The sequence below is a fragment of the Triturus cristatus genome, chromosome 9 (genome assembly GCF_964204655.1).
Source record: "Triturus cristatus chromosome 9, aTriCri1.1, whole genome shotgun sequence".
Taxonomy (NCBI): domain Eukaryota; kingdom Metazoa; phylum Chordata; class Amphibia; order Caudata; family Salamandridae; genus Triturus; species Triturus cristatus.
In genome coordinates, this window is record NC_140592.1 from 323,319,499 (window position 1) to 323,340,684 (window position 21,186).

The window sequence follows — 21,186 nt, forward strand, 5'->3', positions numbered from 1 at the left end:
CAGCAACTGGTGTTCTTGCCCAGAGGTAGCACCTAGGCTTTCCCTGCATTCAGTTGTAGGCAGTTTGCAGTCATCCAGTTGGCGACTGCGGCCAACCCATCCCTAAATCTTGTGGCAGAGGTAGAGGGCACCTCAGTGAGGGTGATTACCAGTTGTGTGTCGCCGGCGTACGACACCAGCGTGAGATCCCATTCTTTGGCCACTGCCGCAAGAGGCTGCATATACAAATTAAAAAGGGATGGACTGAGGGCAGAGCCCTGCGGGACTCCTTGGCCGATAGCATGTGATTGGGAGATAAATGGGGGGGCTGACACACGAAAGGATCTGCTCGTGAGGAACGATCGGAACATTCAAGTGCCCGATCACTGATCCCAATGCTTTCCAGGCGGCTCAGTAGGATATAATGGGAGACCGTGTCAAAGGCTGCGTTGAGATCGAGCAATATCAGCGCAGCACTCTGACCAGTGTCCATAATCCTCCGGAGGTGTTCAGTGGTGGAAAGAAGGGCGGACTCCGTACTGTGTCCAGGCCTAAACCCGTGTTGGGAGGGGTCCAAGATGTTATTTTTGGCCATATGGTCAGTGAGTACGGTGTTCGCATGGGCTAATTTGGACACCCAAGGGAGCAGTGAGACGGGCCTGTAGTTCTCCGGCTTTGTGGGGTCTAGATTGGGTTTTTTAATAATGGGAGTGACCCAGGCCTGTTTCCAACATATGGGTACTGTGGCCGATGAAAAGGAGAGATTAAGGAGCGTGGCCAAAGAGGGAAGAAAGAAGTCCAGAGCTCCTAGAAAATGGGCTGGACTCATGGGATCTGAAGGGGCACCGGTTTTCACCTTTCTGCAGAATTTAGCTAGGTCCTCAAGAGTGATAGCTGGCAGATAGGTGAGCCTGGAACCTTTGAATGAGAAATTGGGGGAGCTAGTGCGGTCAGAAGGGATATGTGAGAAGGTGTTGTAAATCTTCCTCACCTTTTCTGTAAAGAAAGTGGCGAGGTCCTCACACTGCTGAGTGGAGGAAATACACGAGGCAAGGTTGCCACTGTTTTGTAGTTTTTGGACCAGTTTAAAAATTGTTTTCGTGGGGTTGGGGCTGGAGTCAATTTCCTTGGCATAGAAGGATGCGCGAGCAGTGCGTATAGCTTTATGATATAACTTGAGTGTGGCCAAATAATAAGCTTTGTCCTTGTCCCTATAGTCTTTCCTCCAATAACGTTCCGCTCTTTTGCATTCCTTTCTAAGAATTTTCAAGTTCTCGTCATACCATGGGTTAGAGGGGGTGCTCCGTCCTCTAGTCCATTTGGCTGGTATGATAGTGTCGAGTCCTTTGGTGATCCAATCCTGAAAGGCGGCATATGACGTGTTAATGTCATTTGTGATTTCAAAGTTGGGTTCTCCTAAACTGGCAGGAAAATCCATATTCTGGAGTTTGTGCCAGGGCCTTTTAATACAGGAGCCGGGCGACGCCCTGTTGGATTGGATAGCGGCCGATATCACAAATGTGACAAGGAAGTGGTCAGTCCATCCCATGGGTTTAGGAGGATCTGCTCTGGCTTCCGGAATATTAGTGAAAACCGGGTCGAGTAGGTGACCAGCAGAGTGAGTAGGGTATTGTATAAGAGGGGTCAGCTGCAAGGCTGTCAGGTCCGCTAGGAGATTACTGATGGTCGGATCCGAAATGGAGGTTTAAGTCCCCCAAGATCGTGAAATTAGCGGAGCTTGCAACCAGAGCATGGGCTATCTCTAGGAATTCCTCTGTGAATTTAGAGGTGGGCCCCGGGGGTCTATAGATAAAAAGGCCAGAGAGGGAAAAATGAGGGCTAGTGGTGATTTTAACACGAGCGCACTCACAGCCCGTAATATCTTCCTTTACAAATGAACAAGTGTATGATGTTCTATAGATGGCGGCAATGCCGCCACCCCTAGAGTCTCTATTAATGGAGGTCATAGAGAATCCATCTGGTAGCGTAAGATTAGGGATGCTAGTTAGTTCATCCTTGAGCCAGGTTTCACTCAAGAACAGTATGTCTGGGTTCTCGTCTGTCAATAGCGTATATACCTCAGAATGGTGTTTTACCAGGGACCTGACATTAAGCTGAGAGATTGTGAGCGAATACAAAAATAAACCTGTAGGCTGTCCGCCCTAAGATATTTGATGCCTCAGCCATGGACCTGATTGAGTGTTATTTGCTACTGAGTGTAAACATCAGTATAAAAGGGGAGCCACACCTGTTGTCTTTTTTTTGTCTCTTTATAGACTGGTGATAGCTTCTTTTATATCTTAGTTTTGTGAGAGTCTCCGTTGAAATATCTTGAAAAATTTTTTTTTTCCTTGAGGTTTAAGAAATGTTTTGATTGCTAGAAGATGTATGGTTTCAGCTTTAGAATGCTACCACTTATTAGCCCATTACTAAAGTCAATAATAAGTGCTGCATCAGTGCACGACTCTGATGTAATGCACAGCTATTCAAATTACAGTGCCTCATTGGTTGTCGTTATGCTTAGATACTGGCTGTTTATAGTTAGCATATCTTAGTCGAACAAGATTCTGTAATTGAGCCTTCCTATCAAATCTGCAGGTATCGACGGATTGTTTAGTATGTTTAAAAAAAATACATTAGTTGAAACATGGGAAAATGTGAAGATTTAATGGACACTTTATTAAGGGGATTATGCTTTATATCTCTAGTTAAAGTCAGTCACATAATTCATATGAAAATACATTATGCTTTCAGGGAAACATCAAGATTACTTTTTTAACTAGGGCATTTTACCAGCAGTTTGTGATTCTGATGAAGCTTTCTTGAATAAGCCTACCATGGCAAATCCCTTATGGTGAAAACGACAAAATGTGTAAAATTTGTGATAAAATGATAAAAATCTGAAAAATGGAAGTGGAACAGATGTGTTGTTCAGTAAGGATGGAGAACAAGGCTAAATAAAGAATTAACTGAAACAGTAATGATAACAGGTAAGCAATACCCAGTTGAAGCCCTAGCCAACGTCCAATGTATTGCCAAATCCAGTGAGGAAAATCCACCGCAAGAGGGGGCCTGTGAACTGCAAGGCCATTCTGATATATGCGAAGTAGGAAGCATAGTAGCAAAGAACGCACATTCATATGGGAAGGAGGAAGCCTAGTAGCAAAGAACGCACATACACAGGAAGAACAGAAGGCTGTACAGACCTAGAACAGCAGAAGCAAATGATCACTAGCATCCCGGAGCCTGTAAATAACATGTCAAACAACCAAGCATACAAACAGTGAGAGTGCAAGCAATATGTTCAGTGGGGCTCCCCCTGTGGATTTGTATACATTAAAATGTTTTCAAAGTTGTAGTTCTTCGTTAAAGTACTCGAAAGATTGCACTCACCATGATGATGCTTGTCAGTATGGGCTTTGTCAAAGTAGCAAAGATACCAATTTGCCTTGTTGGTTTTCAGATGCCACCAGGGTTTATGGCCAGTTCGCAGGTATGTGGGAGATCTTCTCCCCTAATAGATGTACCAGATATAAGAAATCTATGATCACAGGCATGAGAAATCAATATGTATTAGATATACTGTATACTGTAGTAGAGCTAGACAGATATGCTTGCGGTTATCCACATATTTTCCTTGGAATTATGGTGCTAAAAGGATAATGTCCCTCCCATTTATTATACCAGGAGACATAAGGCCACTTACTACAATTGAGAAGGATAGAGAGAGTATACCTTGTAAAATCATGGCAAAAGAGGTAGGGCTCCAAGAGAAATTGTATCCTCAAATTATTGTCCTGGAAGAGTTTTCAATTGTAATGTTTTAGATGGAATAACGCAATAATCTGGGCAGGAAGAGTAGGTGTGCGTGGATAGGAAACATTCTATTTGTGAAAATGATACCCATCCAATTAACATAAATTTTATGAATGTCCAGGGACTTTGTGTTTGTGGTGAATAAAATAGAATTAATGGCAGGGAAGGCTAATTCAATGTAATGGGAGATTTAAATTGCCAGACATTTACCTTGACCTGTGGGATAATTTGAGGCTTACTATTATGTTGGTAGCAAATCCAGAACCAGCACAATACCAGAAGTAGGGTGGGCCGTGCCAATAAACTGTGAAAACACTTAGCTGTTCATGATGTTCCTCTCAGGGGTCTGCAGGAGAATTACTGCCGCAATCCGGATGGCTCGGAGGCTCCCTGGTGCTTCACCACCCTTCCGGGCATGAGAGTGGCCTTCTGTTTCCAGATTAAGCGGTGTGTCGATGAAGTGCCGGCGGATGGCTCAGGTTTGGTAACCTTACCCCTTAAAATGTTTCTTTAAAAAAAAGAATTATAACTATTACATAGATTTGGAGAGATTGACATTAACTGCGAGTTAAGTATTTGAATTATATCAAGTCTGGTTCAAGAGACAAAGCCCAGCCAACATCAGCCATTAGGCTGTTCCTTTCAGCTCCCAACCGAGTGTATTGGTTGAAAGTATGGATAAAAATGATACTGTTATTCACTTTCAATTCTGTTGTAGCTTTAAATGCTGAAAAACATACATACTCCATTTACACTCCATTTGCATAAAATGAAAAGATGCAGAATATTTTAACACTCTCTTCAAATGAGTCTTCAAAGACCTGCATATACCATAAATGTGCTGTCCTTCCCTTTAATAATTGGGTTAAAGGTGGGGGGTAGGGCGCAACATAAAAGGAGGTACTTGTATGAATTTGCCTTTTATATTTTGTTCTTTTTGTGCTGCCTGTGCCAACTTACTCTACTGAAATTGAGACCATTTCCACAAATTAGTTGATGGTGGGTGGGAATACAGTGACAGAATGAGAGTGAGTACTTTTAAGGGACTTGTACTATAAAAACATAATATTCACTTTTCATAATTTATCATTTACTGACCTGATGAGGAGGTTGATGAAGTTTCTTCTCTTTCTTAGAGAACGTTTTAATTAAATTAATCTTTGTTGTCAACTGTGGTAGTTTTTTTAAATTGCCACGTTTAATAAAAGTGCTCACAAAAACTTTAAAGATTCTTATGTACACGAACTGTGGCAAGAATTGTTTTTAAAAGGCAACAGCAATTTTGTGGTTTCAGAACTGTTGTGGGCTTATGAAGGTCAAATGTTTTTTCCCCATTTAGGTTTGAGTGATTTTTTTACATTTTATAATGGCTTACAAAATCAGGAAAAATTGAAAGGAAATTAGCTAATCATTTCCTGAATTGCAAACATTTGCCCAAAATGTATCGTCTTAATACCACAAGCAGGCATTTCCCAGATGTCCATCTAGGGAAACTGTTAAAACATCTTTATCTGTTGTTTTTTCAACCTCTCAATTTTATAGGCATAAATTTCTGAAAGAACTCTTAATGGTGTTAAGAGGACTCCATTTAAGTCCCCGCTTCAGTCCAGTGTTATTTTTTAAATACGCAGGGCAATCTCCGGATACTGTGGCAAGGCTTTACCCAGCATTTAATATTTATTGGAAGTATTTAGGTTCCTTCTTGAGGTAATCGGTATCTGCAGTTTCATCTGGGTAAGTTGGGGTTTTGTCTTTTTTCTTTGCCATTAATACAGGGGGTGCTTTAGCTTTGCTTTTCAACTTTGGGTTCCTTTGGTGACAAAGACTTTAAGGTTTTCAATTGTCTGCTTGAGAGAGGAAGTTAAGAGCTGGTATGGACGAGAAGTGAAAACTCAAGTTTAGAATGTCAGAGTTCCTAGTGGCTGTTTGGTCTTTAGATAAGAGCAATTATTTTTATCACCATCAGTTTAAAAATATATATTTGTATATACCCTCTCCCCCGCCTAAAGAAATCCCCCCTGCAGATTGGTGGATAGCCTTCATGAACGTTCAAGCTCCTGCTTATCTGCATCTATTTACCACAGTGTGGGCTCATGTCTGGTTGTTGATACCGCCCAGCTGCACGGTGAGGTGACTTACATCTATCTGTATCTAAATGACTGGCACATTGGCCTCAATCAAAGGATGATTGCCCAAGTTATTGTCACCATCCACTCAACAAAGTCAGTTTTTGGAGGCTACTCCGATGATAAGAATAGCCAAGGTTTTACTCTTCCAGGATAGGTTTGTCTCGGAGGATTATATTTAATGTTCGGTGTCCAAGTATTTTAATAAATCAAACAAATATGTACAACAAGGGGCACTGCTCAGGCTGGCTGTCTTGTGCCCCTTGTTGTACATATTTGTTTGCCTTTGTACACCTCAATTGTTCCAGGGTTTGAATGATCTGGGAAAGCAGGTGCTAGAGATCTGGAAGGTTGTAAGGGTGTAAGCTTGGCCTTTAAAATTTCAGGGGATCTCCGAGATTGTAGATGCATATAGAAGGTCAGCCAATAAAGGTTGATATGAAGTTCTTGGGCATTATAAACTTTACACTCCGTTAAGATAGAGAATTAGGACAAGTTTGGAATATTAAAATCTCACCTTCTACTAAATTAGTACTGGGAGATATTCCGATCTCAGTGTTTAACATATACCCTTTGAGCGTCTTTAGGGGAGTAGTGTGCTGGCTGGCACTTGTTAATCACTGCCATTATTTTATCAACCACCCTTGAAGATGGGACTGGTTCTTTATGATAAAAAGGTAACCCATCCTGTTTGAGGAAAAAAAATAATTCTCTTCCAGGGGATCCTCATCAATAGTCATAAGCATTAGAATATTCCCGCCCATGTGCGAGATCCTGGAAACAGTATATTATATGTGCCCCACATATATATATCCATACATATATACCTATATGTATACACAAGCAATTGCAGCCAATAAACCCTAGAGCTGAACCATGCTGTAAGGAATTTCCACTATACATAACAAAATAGCATTATAAATACGAGAAACAACATTATAACTTGTTTAGAAACTGTTTTAATGCTCAGAAAACAGCAGAAATTCTTAGAAAACACTGAAAGCATAGGAAGCTCCCAGGCTGCATTGCAAATACCCAGTCTAAAAAGACTGAAAAGCTAACTAATAGCTGCATAGCAAAAAACTGACACCGTGCCTTTAAGGCACACCTGACCCCCACCTTCCCATCATGCCTCAGGGGTGGCAGTTAGGTCAGTTGTTCTTTCCGGCTCCTTCTGGAAGGATCCTGGCAACAGAGCTCCACTTTTTTCTGAGTTTGTCAGAAAATATTGTCTGTTTTTCAACTGTTTTTTCCCTTACTTCGACGTTTTACATCTAAGGAAGTAAGAGGCTGTCTTTTTTAGGCAGTTTTGGGCATTTTTTCTACCTTAAAATGCCATCTCTTTTCGATCCTTGCCCTGCTTGTGGCAAGAAGAAGGCCAGGACTGACTCTCATAGGGTCTGTATCCTGTGTCTACCGGAGGATCATGATTCCAAGACATGTCCTCACTGCCAGAGCCTGTCCAAGAGAACTTTGAAGGACAGAGAGCGAATTCGCATTTATGGCCTGGCACAACCATCCAGAGGGCGATCTCCGGTGAGGAAGGGCTCTAAGAGGCCTAGAGATACATCTAGAAGCAAGTCCTCTCGTCCTTCCGCCTCAGCGTCGGGATCGGCGCTGAGGAAAGATCTTCCGGTAGGTCGTGTTTCAAAGAAGAGACCTTCGACAGCGGGCTCGCCGTCGAGAGCAGGTACGTCGTCGACGTCGAAGTCCAGACCGCCATCGCCAACTCGGCGGCGATCGGCGTCGAGAGACACCACCCCTCCGCCGTCGTCAACCCGGCGACGATCGGCGTCGAGAGACACCACCCCTCCGCCGTCGTCAACCCGGCGACGATCGGCGTCGAGGAGAAGGGAACCTCCGCAGTCGTCAACCAGGCGACGATCGGCGTCGAGGAGCAGAGAACCTCCGCCGTCGTCATCTCGACGACGATCGGCGTCGAGGAGCATGGACCCTCCGCCGTCGTCAACCAGGCGACGATCGTCGTCGAGGAGTGTCACCCCTCCGTCGTCGAGGGCACGATCCCCTCCGTCGTCGCGACTCCATCAGCGATCGACGTCGAGAGGGCAGAGTCCTCTGCCGTCCTCATCCAGACGGCGTTCGGCGTCGAGGGTACCATCCGCGTCGACGTCGAGAGTGGCAGCATCTCCGCCGGCGTCACCACGGCGTTCGGCGTCGAGGGAGAGAGGGCCTCCGTCATCGGCTTCACACCGCCGTTCGACGTCGAGGCTGCATTCTTCGCCCGCTGAACATGGCCGCCGGTCCACATCGAGGCGTCGTTCGACGTCGAGAAGGGGAGAGTCCCGGCGAGAAAGAAGGCGAAGCCACGGATCGACGTCAAGCCCACGCTCGACGTCGAGACAGGCCTCGGACAGGTCGGTGGTCCTGGTGACAGAGTCGGCTTCGCGCCATTCCTCCTCACGCTCAGGGGCATCTCCACGACCGGCAATTCCACGAGAGCCTGCCAGCCAACCCCGTAGGTCTTCCCCTCAGACTCAAGGGACCATTTCTCTGTCGCCCAGATGGCTGCTGCCAGCACATCATTGGCAGGACTCAGGGGCTACAAGGAGACTGCGGGAATATGTCAGTCAAGTGCATGACTCTCCGCTGCAACGGCTGGTGGAGCTGTGGACAGAGCTAGTCCTCCCAGACCAGCACGTGAGAAGTCGCCTGACAGCCGGCGACGCAGATCGCGCTCCCCCAGGCGGGAGGGGCGTTCAGCCGGATCACGGGCTCGTGATCATCGCCGGGAGCGGAGGTCACCATCAACGTCATCTTCCTCGTCCACCAGGTCCTCAATAAGGGACTATTCACCCACGCTATCGGGCAGCCCAGTGTCCAGGGTCTCGCCCATAGACGACATCAACACCTACCAGGAGGTGCTGCAGAGAGAGGCGCAGAAGTTGGGGATTGAGATGTCAGTCCCCCAAGTCACCACGTCGGTGATTTTTGAAACACTTCACCAGAAGTCTGCCTCTCGTCCACTGCTACCTTTGGTCCCAGGGATCATGGAACCCGTCATGGACACCTTCCTCACCCCGGCGACCGTCAAAGCGGTTCCGGCTCGTATCCTCAAAAAATATATGCCGGCTACCTCTGATCCTGTCTTTGTGAAGATGGACCCTCCTGCGGACTCAGTAATAGTGGCGGCTGCAAGAAAGGGTCAGACGGTATCGGCCTCCTCTTCGGTTCCTCCGGATAAGGAGAGCAGAACCCAGGACTCCTGGGGGCGCAGGGCCTGCTCGTCCGCAGCGGCTTCCCTTAAGATCTTCAGCGCGGCGGCGCTGTTGGGCAGATACGATAGGGCCCTCTGGGACTCAATGAAGCGGTTCAAGTCCAAGCTCCCCAAGGAGGACCAAAAGGACTTCGAAGAAATAGTCACTGAAGGGTCTCTGGTGGCTAATCAGTCGATTAGCACGGCGGCGGATGGTGCGCTGTTCTCAGCCCATTCTTACACACGGCGTGTGCGCCAGGAGGTCGTCCTGGTTGCGGCTGACAGGGCTCAAGCCGGATGCGCAGCAACGGATTTTAAACCTCCCGTTCTCTGGCACCTCCCTCTTCGGCACTCACACGGATGAGGAGATGGGGCGCATGAAAACTGAACTGGACACCCTCAAAGCTGTGGGGTTGGAGAAGAAAAAGGAATTCAAGCGCCGTTTTCGACCCACCCAACGCAAGGGGCCTCAACAGAGGGTTCAAACCCCTCAGTGGTCTCAGAGTAAACCCCAAGGAAAATCGCAGTTTCGAGGCGGAAAATCCGGCAGGGGCAGAGGTGGACACCAGCAGCAGTCCTCCACTACCACAAGAGGAGGAAAGTCATGAGCTGTGGCTTCCTCTACGACCGTTGCCCACTCCAGTGGGGGGAAGTGCGTCACAACATCTAGCAGAGTGGGACAGCATCACAAAAGATCGGTGGGTGCTGAATATACTGCGAAATGGATATGCGCTACGTTTTCGAGCGCATCCAAAAGACATCCCGCCAAAAAGGTCCCGTCCTCACCACTTAAACTGCTCCAAAAGGAGGTGAGGGCCCTTCTGCAAAAACAGGCCATAGAAAAAGTTCCTCCTTCGCAGGTCGGAAAAGGAGTGTACTCCCGGTACTTCCTTGTGCCCAAAAAAGATCAAGAGCACAAGTTTCGGCCGATTCTGGACCTTCGTCTCCTAAACAAAGTCATCGTCAAGGAGAGGTTCCGTATGTTGGCGCTTCATCAAATATGTCCACATCTGCAAGTAGGGTATTGGACGTGTTCGGTGGACCTCCAAGATGCGTACTTCCACATTTCAATTGCGAAACATCACCGCAGGTACCTGCGGTTTGTGGTCGGAAGCAAGCATTATCAGTACAAAGTCCTTCCATTCGGGCTCAAGTCGGCTCCGCGAGTCTTCACCAAATGTATGGCAGTGGTGGCGGCTTGCCTACACAAACAGGGTCTATTCGTCTACCCTCACTTAGACGACTGGTTGCTGAAGGCTCCATCCCAGCAGCAGGTGAAGAAAGACTTCCAGACCTGTCTGAGACAGTTGCACGCTCTCGGCCTTCACGTCAACATGGCAAAGTCCGTGCAGCAGCCCACTCAGTCCATCCACTACCTTGGCTCCGTTCTGGACACAAGCGTGGGAAAAGCGTATCCTTCGGGGGAGAGACTGTCTTCAATGAAGCGGAAATGCAGGCTTATGCAGCAGATGCAGAGGCAGTCAGCCCGGCAGGTAGCATCTCTGCTGGGATCCATGGCGTCCTGCATTTTTCTCATTCCCAACGCCAGACTGCGAATGAGACCTTTGCAGCAAGCTCTAGAGGACCAATGGGATCAGTCCACAGGCCGTTGGGGAGATCGAATCTCTCTCTCCCAGGTGGCGAAATCTTCCCTTGCATGGTGGACTCGTCAGGACAATCTGATGGTGGGAGTCCCGTTTCACCAGCCACTTCCGGTGCAATCGGTGGTGACAGATGCGTCGCTGCAAGGTTGGGGGGCCCACATGGGGTGCCTCCAAATACAGGGTCGGTGGTCTACAAAAGAGCAGGGATACCACATAAATATGCTAGAACTTCGGGCAGTCCACCTTGCTCTAAAGGCGTTCCTCCCTGCAATCAAGGCCGATTCAGTCCTGGTGCAGACCGACAACACCACGACCATGTTTTACCTGAACAAACAGGGCGGGACTCGGTCACGCCCCCTTTCCCTGGAGGCACAGGCGATCTGGCACTGGCTGCTCGCCCGGAACCTCTCGGTAGTGGCAGTGCACCTTCCGGGGGAGTTGAATATCAAGGCAGACGCACTCAGCAGGCACTTCGAAGATCAGCCAGACTGGGTGCTACACGACAAAGTGGTGGCAGACCTGTTCCATTGTTGGGGTCGTCCAGAAATCGATCTGTTTGCAGACGACGAAAATTCAAAATGCCACACCTTCGCGTCCAGATTCCACCGTCCAGGGACCAGGGGGAATGCTCTTTTGATGGACTGGTCAGGGACATTTGCCTACGCCTTTCCGCCCCTGCCTCTGATTCCGAAGGTGGTATCCAAGCTGCTCAGATCCGACATGAAGATGATCCTCATAGCTCCGGACTGGCCGCGCCAGTGATGGTACCCGGACCTTCTCCATCTCTCAGTGCGGCCTCACAGGCGACTGCCTTGCAGGCCGGACCTGCTGTCCAAGATGGGCGGGAGGATTCTGCATCCCAACCTTCCCTTACTGAACTTAACAGCATGGCTCCTGAGGTCCTGCAATACGGACATTTAGGTCTATCGCCTGATTGCATGCATATTCTGAAAGAAGCGAAGCGACCCTCCACGAGAGCGTCTTATGCGTTTAAGTGGAAGAGGTTCTTCATTTGGTGTAGAGAGAATCACCTTGATCCTACGAAGGGGCAGGAGGATGTCATTCTCCCTTACCTTCTGCACTTAGCGAGATCAGGCTTAAAGTATGCATCAATCAGGGTCCATTTGTCTGCCATTACAGCGTACAGGAGGTCTCCCAATCAACCTTCCTTTTTCCAGATGCAGGTGGTCAAGGACTTCTTACAGGGGTTGAAGAAAGTTTACCCCCCTGTTCGAAACCCTTCTCCTCCGTGGGAGTTGAACTTAGTGTTGTCCAAATTGATGGGCCCACCTTTTGAGCCAATCCACAGAGCTTCCTTGCAGCATCTGTCTTGGAAGGCCGCTTTTCTGGTAGCCATTACATCGGCACGCAGAGTAAGCGAAATCCAGGCGCTGTGTACTAAAGAGCCGTACACAGTTTTTCACCAGCACAAAGTGGTCTTGAGGGCACATCCATCTTTTCTCCCTAAGGTAGTGTCTGATTTTCATATTAATCAGTCCATTTCTCTTCCATCCTTCTTCCCGAATCCAGCGACCCCGGCTGAGTGGTCGCTCCACTCCTTAGACCTCAAGAGGGTACTTAAATTCTACCTGGAAAGTACCAAAGGCATTAGGAAGACGGATCAGCTGTTTGTCAACTATGGCGCCATGAGAACAGGCTTCCCAGCAGCTAAGAGATCCATTTCCAGATGGATTGTTTCCTGCATTACCCTAGCCTACCAGCTGGCGAAAAGGCCCTTACCTTTGGCCCCTAAGGCTCATTCTACTAGGGGGAAAGCGGCCACAGTAGCTTTCTTGCATGACGTTCCAATGGCAGAGATTTGCAAGGCGGCCACTTGGAAATCGGTTCACACCTTTACCAGGCACTACTGCCTCGAATCCGATTCCAGGGCGGATGCCCAAGGAGGCCAAGCCTCCTTGAGGAACCTTTTTGGGTAGCTGGGTCTATCTAAGCATACTGTTCCTTCTCTGTTTCTTTCCTTTGCCCGCAGGGGGATGAGGTGAGGCCTGCTATTCTATTCTAATGCTTATGTCTATTGATGAGGATCCCCTGGAAGAGAAGGATTAGTTACTTACCTGTAATCCTAGTTCTCTTCCAGGGGTATCCTCATCAAAGTCATAAGCAACCCTCCCGCCTCCCCGGGCAAAGGTGTGCTATCTTTTTCAGAGGTTATTATTTCTTTGTGCCATGACTTTTCAGTCTCCGCAAAGAACAACTGACCTAACTGCCACCCCTGAGGCATGATGGGAAGGTGGGGGTCAGGTGTGCCTTAAAGGCACGGTGTCAGTTTTTTGCTATGCAGCTATTAGTTAGCTTTTCAGTCTTTTTAGACTGGGTATTTGCAATGCAGCCTGGGAGCTTCCTATGCTTTCAGTGTTTTCTAAGAATTTCTGCTGTTTTCTGAGCATTAAAACAGTTTCTAAACAAGTTATAATGTTGTTTCTCGTGTTTATAATGCTATTTTGTTATGTATAGTGGAAATTCCTTACAGCATGGTTCAGCTCTAGGGTTTATTGGCTGCAATTGCTTGTGTATACATATAGGTATATATGTATGGATATATATATGTGGGGCACATATAATATACTGTTTCCGGGATCCCGCACATGGGCGGGAATATTCTAATGCTTATGACTTTGATGAGGATACCCCTGGAAGAGAACTAGGATTACAGGTAAGTAACTAATCCTTATGCTTCACTACACCAAACTGGATCTAATCTTTCTTCCTGGCCAAGCCATAAAGGGGCATTGCTTAGCCAGCTGCAACCTGCCTTGCTTGATCATTACCAACTGAGAGAGATTGGAACAGTGGTGGCCATAGTTTTGGAGGATGGCGGTTGAAATAGGACAAGGAAGATAATGAAGCCCGGATCCTGTGAAGTCTCTCTATGGCCTTTAATAAATTGGATTAGCATATTTTGATAAACATGACATGACAAGGTAGGGGAAAGTGGGAGACCGTGCTGAATTTGTTGCCGCTTCTCCTTTTCTTCATATCCGTTGAACTTGGAACTTCCTCTTTTGCAGTGTGAATCTTTTCTGGATTGACCTACTGTGCATACTTCACCATCTAGTGGATGAGTCCAGAATAGTCTCCTTTAAGTCATCTCTGTTTTCTCTTTTTTCCACTCTTGGGCACCATCAAACACACAGGTTTAAACCCCACCTTATGTGACGTCCGGCGTATGCCCCGGAAATCCTTTGACGCAGTCGCCATCTTCAGATTCGTTTTTCCACCTTTGGGTCTGGAAGCATAAGTGAGAGCTTCAGAGTCGAGGCGGAAGAAATTGTGAAAAGTGAATGTTTTTTTCCACCGAAAATCACAGTTGAGGAAGCGGATTGGTGACAAATGCTAGGATGTAGGAAGTCAAAAAACTTCAGAAAAAATCACTAAAAACCACCAAGTAACCCCGAGGTGAGAAGCCTGACGCAACAAGACCGTGTGGTCAGAGAAGGGGAAGAGAGCTTGGAGCACATCTCCTTTAGTTTCTGCTTCAAGGGCCACAACAAGTACTCCCAGAAGGACACGCACAAGGTCTACAACCTCTGCCTCCCTAAGGACCACACCTCAGAGGACTGCGTTGCACTCGCAGAGGTCCTACCCAAGACCATGAGGGCAAGAAAGAAACCGAGGTGGGCACACTACATGATGGCATCGCCATGGAGAAAATAGGGGTCCTTAAAATACCTGGTCCTATCTAGCGACAAGTATGACATCTTGGAGATGGAGGAGGCCCAAGGAAAAGAACCTGACCTAGAGGAGATCGAGGGCCAGACTAGCAAGAGCATCAAGAAAGCACAGAGGGAGGAACACCAAGCAAAGCTTGACGTCCGTGAGCACAGTGCCCACGGTGGCGCCAAAAGGCCACTCTGCATCGATGCAGAAAGCTGCCGAAACACAAAGAAACCTACTCTTAACATCTGAGTTCCACTGAGTCAATGTCGCAACTAAGAAATCAATCTGAACTCGAAGAAGAAAAAAAGACCCTTAAGGTAAAGCAGAAAGGAAACCCCTCGAGGCCAAACTCTAATCCCCAACTAAGAAAAAGAGAAAATGTGATGACTCCCTGTGGGGTAACAGAATTCCACTAAAAAGCAAGTGGAAACAGGAACCATAGGAAATGGAAAAACCCACTACCCCAGAACAGCAAGTAGATTCGGAAGAGGAATTAGTTCTTGAACTAGAGGAAGAACAACAAGGCCTCTCACAAGTAAGAGAAACAGCAGATGACTGGCAAGACATTTATACTGGTTCACCAGATGAAGTGGTGGAGTACTATCCATCAAAGTTTGGAATAAAGGGGCCCCTGTATACAAGATAGCCTTGCCGGTTACAGGGAAAATATTATCAACTGGGAAAAGAACCTAGGCAAGTAACATTGTACGTATATGTGCAGGCTAACAATATGAACGGCAGATAATGCGATTACATATATGTCAAATAACATACAAGGTTGCCTATGTTTTTTTAATCAAATTATTTATTGTTAAAATTGTCACATTTGAGAAAATATATATATATATATATATATATATATATATATATATATATATATATACCTGATAATTTTCTACATAAAAAATTCATTGATTTTATCCAATATCCAAATTTACAATAAATACTGTACTGAATACACATTTTGTGATACAGTGATTCACATTTTTTCTCTTTTTTCTTATACGTTACATGAATTAATCAAACATTATTACCACTTAAAAGCAATACACAATGCAGATAGCTAAGTTAATGAAGAAAGCTGGCGTCTACACTGTCTAGGGTTCTCCATCAATTACGAGAAATTGTCATAGATCCCGGACATGAAGAAAATATTTCTGGGTGTGATCTAGGAATCTCAATCCACGAAGGTGAGACCAGTGGACAAGAGAATCGAAGTGATCATAGAGCAGAGTCTTTTTTACCAGAAGAGGCAACGTCTGACGATGAGAACAGTGGGAAAAATTATGGCTTCTTCTATTTCCTTGGTGCTGCACGCAAGATCATCCTTGAGACCGATAAAGGCAGGGCTGCGGAAGATGAAAAGGGGAATCACACTAGCAAGTGGCTGCCCAATGGGAACCCTGCACCTCAAGTCACCAGTAGGAGGAAGGATTTGAGGGTTATTGGAGAGATGGGAAGGATCACCTTTGATAAATGGATATTAGATATCATACAGAATGGATACCGCAAAGAGCTAACAAAGGCATCTCAAATGACCCCTCCAATGACAAAGCGGATAAAGATAGACTAACAAATACTATAACAGAAGATAGACTAACAGCAACTACAACAGGAAATGGAAGAATTGTTAAACATGAAGCTGTAGAATTAGTTCCCCGAAACCAAAGACTCAAAGGGGTTTACTCAAACTATTTCCCAGTAACAAATGCAGACAATATGTTATGATCAGTGTTATGATCAATACTCAAGCAGTGAAGGTGAGACCAGTGGACAAGAGGGTTGAAGAGATCATAAAGCAGAGTCTCCGCCACCAGAAGGGGCAATGTCTGACAAAGAGGTCAGTGGGGAAAATGAGGGGCATGATAGCTTCCTGTAATTCCCCTGGTGCCGCATGCAAGACTATCCATGATACCAATACAGGAATGGGTCTAACGGCAATGGTCACAATCAACTGGGAGTTGGGATGGTCTAGTGCATGGGTACTGCATTGATGCCAGCAGGGTGTGGGGTAGGTAAGATGGAGTTAGGGGAATCTGAGCATGTATATGGTGTGGACGGGAAGCTGTAGAATTATTTTGAAAGTGTAATTCCTTAATGCCCTAATTAAGCTCCTAGTCTCTAGAAGAGTCATATATTTGATAATACTGTGTTACGTTGTAGCTGAGTCACTATCCCTCTATTGCCCCTTGGGGTAAGTCCTCTCTGCTTGCTATTTCTGCCTTGGGCCCGTCAAGTGTACATAGGAAGTAACTTTATTATTGAATTGGAATTAAATTGAATCTAAGGCCACACAATCTTTTTAATCTTTTTAATCTCTTACCTGCAAACTTTAGGCATGCTTATAAATAGTAAGGTATCGAGTGCTATAAACAACCCTTGACAAACACCACGCCAACCAGGTGTGTAATTCACCAAGGTGGGCAGACAAATGCCTAACCTCCGCCGCTAGAAATGGGATAGTGGAAATGTTTTGGCCATGGCAGTAGGAGATGACATTTCATCCTGGCTTCACCACTTGGCAAAATATGCTGGTTGACAACACTATTTAAAGTCAGAGCAGGTTCCACAGCACAGTTGTATTTCTTTGGTGAAAGTAGTCCCTAAGTCTCACCAATAGAACCACTCACACCGCATTTGTTGTATAGTGAGCAAAACAGAAACGTGTCTCCTGCCCTCTCTGGAGTGGCAGAGCAGGTCTTAGGACCCAGAACACCTAGAGAAACAGCTCCACCTAGGGCTCGAGTCATCATAAGGATGATCCTTTCAGGTCCCAGGCCCCATAGAGTTCAGACCCCTCTCCCAGAAAGGTCCTTCCTGTAGACTTTCACATCAGACTCACCACAGCCACTCTCCAGGAGCTATGTTACTAGTCATACTAATGTAGGCACTCCTTCTCACCTGACTTTCCCTATGAATATCAAAGAAACACTGTGACTCAGAGATGTTACAGTATCCATCTACCTTTCTTTGCACACAGGCTGTTGCACCCCCTAGGGTGTTCCAGTAGCACAACTCTACATGTTCATACACAAACATGAGACCTGATGCCCAGATACACTCACATACTCTCCTGTAGGAAAAACTCTCTGCACGTTGCCTTGGACATGTATACAGACCTTTTTTTAGGTAATAAGACATTATGACAGAGATAGAATTATATATATATGTGGTGTCAAGAGATGATTTCTATCAAGTTATGTAACAAACCATTGTGCCTCTTTCATCCAACAATTGTATTCTTTGTTTTTCTCCATCAGTTTGTTACCATGGACACGGCGAGCTTTATCGAGGGACTGTTAGCATGACACGAAAAGGAATTGCATGTCAAAAGTGGTCAGACCAATACCCTCATGTTCCATCGTAAGTCACAACTCTCATTTGCTTAGCCAAAAGCATGTTTTGTTCATAAATGGGATCTCTGCCTGAAGAGACCTGTACTTTGAGACGCCTAGTGTGATTGATCATTGTGTTTTGAAAATACTTATTTGTTTAAAAAAAGATTTTAGCTTCTTGATAAGTCTCCACATCAGTTTCTGCATCTTTGGGAACCCACCCAATTCCTGCTCATGACCGACCTGAAAAGTTGGTAAACTTTGTAGACTTAGCAATGCTAATTGCCTTGCAACTATGAAGGTATGAGTCTCCAGAATCTTTCAAGGTGAAGGAGGCAGGTGCAATCATGAATACATTAATATGATTGTATTTTAATGGCAGGAAATAAGAAAGAAGTGTGCACTTTTGCTTTGATTGAAATGTATAGAGGGAAGTTGAAAAACAGAAAGATTAAATGGGCAGAAACAAAAAAGTACAATAGTGAAATGCGGAAAAATTCATACTTGGGAGGGCTTTACAATTCAAAACAGTTTTTCTTATTGTATTTAAAGGTTTGTACAAATGAATGCAATTCACAAATACAGCTTATTTTTCTTTTAGTTAAGTTCCTCGAGGCAACCGCCACATTTAAATCGCTTTATGCCATCTTTGCTAGTTTTCCTTTGTACACATTTCTCAATTCTCCAACATGTAGCATTCCTGTAATAAAGAGGTTTTGGTTTATTCAGGTTATGTCAGGCACTTCGAAATCTGGGAGTTTTAGTATTATTTGGATTTTCTTCATCGTGGATCAAGCTGCTTTCTGTTCTAAACATTAAGTGCAGAGGCACTTCGAGGTGCTCATATTATTCTTCGTTACTGTCTATTTGAGTGTTATTCAAAGCCTAGGCTATGGCCTGTAAATAGTGCATAAAATCAGGTTTTAGAAGATTTAGAAGAGCACATAAGCTCACTAGTTCTAAAGTTAGGATCTTACCAGTACATTTCATGTTAACAATATCAAAGCATACGAAAAATCCCATAATAAAATGGCAAAATAAAGAACGGATATAAGTCTACCTAAGTTCAGTTTATCATGCAGGGGTCTAGGAATCTGGCAGAGAAAAAAATGACCTACTTCGAACAAAGAGCTTAATCGTTTCATAAAGATTTGCTTAAGGAAATGTGTCTTCGCTGAGATATGACATGATTCAACTGAAGAAGGCTTGACAATAGGTCTCATGCATCTTCAGAACTAGCTTGGGTAAATACTGCAGAGTGGTAACATTTCAGGATCTCAAGATGGATAGTATCCCGTCTCCAGATCCAGAGAGTTTGAATCTAGCTGTTAGATACATTTGCTGATCAGTCATATAAAGTTTGCAAAAATATACTGTTATAGGGGTTAACCTCTGTAGCTGAAATAAAATGTATGTACATTTGTGCCCCTCACGGGTTAGTGGTGGCACAAATTTGAAAACCTGTCTGTATAAAAAGACGGGCAGTCCTGACAAAATAGCACCCATCACTAATGTTACATTATGGAGGCATCAATGCACCTTTCTGTTTAGTGGAACCCATTTGTCCCACAATTGAGAATATGGGACTGTCAGAGGTGTGAGCAGCCACACTCCTCCATGCCATGGCCTTCAGCCTTTGTTGGGCCCCAGAGGATTGTGACAGATCAGAGGTGCACAATACTCTTTCCCTTTGGCTAGGCAGGGTGGACAAAAAGTCAACTGCCACCTCACTTTTGGGCGAATTGGATGGGCAAAAGGATAATGGCAGGAAATATCTGACATTGTGCATCAGAGAGATTTTAAAAGGTTTGCTGATACCTCACTTTTGGAAGCAGAATGTAATTTATGTACACAAATGCACCATCAGACACCATTACTAATATTCAGAAACCAATTCACTTTACAGCAGAAGCCCTGCCCAATACACACCTTGCATTGGACACCCTTGCAACCACTATCCAGTGGCCAAACACCCATCATCAAACATAGACATATTTACCAGCAGACACCCAGACCACAACTATCACAGGCTCACACATTACATTAGATGCACACACTCTCATGATAAAATTATCATTAAAACCATTGTCAGACAGCCACATCCCACCATAAGATGGCCATTCATGCACCAGCAGACTGCCACACAATCCTCTCCCTAGAGACGGCCAAACACACACCATCAAACACACTTGCACACCATCAGATACCTGTACAAACCCAGTCGTACAATAAGTTGGGCACATGCACCATTGGACACTCCCCAAATCATCATATGCCCCCTTTCACCCGCTGTCACTGCCCTAAACACCCACCACCAGAGGCCAAAAACATCCACCATCAGATGAACCAACATACTCCCTAACACCACCATTAGAGGACCACACAACCACCAGCAAACTAGCCTCTGAACATATACACTATTAGATACCCAATGACACAACTTCAGATGCCCCCACTTTCACACAAAAACCGTCTGATGCCCACACAAACTCACAACTTTAAATGCCCATTCTCAAACTGTTAGATGTCCACACAGACTATTGAACACCCACACACCTATCAAACATCCACATACATCAGATGCACATCCTCACTATCAGACACCCCCCCATGCCATCAAATACCCAGGCAGCTATCACGAGACACCCCCACATACGTTTCATCGGATGGTTAAACGCCCTTCTGCAAATGCCTTCAGACACCAACCATACGATGGACACGCACACATCATATGACCGCACCCACCATCAAACACTCATACTATCAGCATAAGATGCCTACACCCCCCCATCAGATGTTCACACACCCACCATCACAAGTCCACGCATTCTATTTTATATTCTCATGCACATGTCCAGTTCTGTAGAATTCCCCACAGATGTAAACACACCAAAGGACAGTGGTGGCTCTGTGCAGGATTGTGTACTGGCAGAGTCATAAGGCACAGCCAGACAGCAGAATAATTCAGTGGCCTCACCAGCTAGGACAGCTGCAGTTGCTAACTTCCTTCGATCACCAGAGCTGGAAGCGAACACGGTTTGTGAGCCACAATGCTTGTTTATCTCCATAGCTTTATCAAAGTTCCTGCTGCTGCTATAACCCAGTCTTATAGCATGTGCAGTTAATTTCCTCTCTGGGAGAAAAAGGCCTGCTCTTTATGTGCTTCTCTTCTTCCATTCCCCCAAAGCCTAAACTGCATCTTCCTGTTGGTGTGTATTCCACCTCCCTGACTGCTGAACATGGACAACTTGACAAAATCTGCCATAAGACACACCACTAACATGAAACTCTAATGTATCTACCATCAAATTTTCAGATTATCAGATGTAATCACACACCCAAACACAGATATCATCCATTGCTCCCACAGCCAGCGAGAGACACCCACTCATCACCCATCAAATAGCCACATACCCTTAAATACATACACTCAC

General features: G+C 45.5%; 1 protein-coding gene across 2 annotated transcripts in view; it reads left to right on the forward strand.

Annotated features, from left to right (window-relative positions):
- Positions 1 to 21,186, forward strand: part of MST1 (macrophage stimulating 1) — a 272,117-nt gene that overhangs the window by 172,039 nt on the left and 78,892 nt on the right. For both annotated transcript variants that reach the window (XM_085625043.1, XM_085625044.1), the window contains exons 10-11: positions 4,138 to 4,274; positions 17,678 to 17,780. In XM_085625043.1, the coding sequence (XP_085481169.1) occupies positions 4,138 to 4,274; positions 17,678 to 17,780 (240 nt within the window). The remainder of the gene's footprint in view (positions 1 to 4,137; positions 4,275 to 17,677; positions 17,781 to 21,186) is intronic.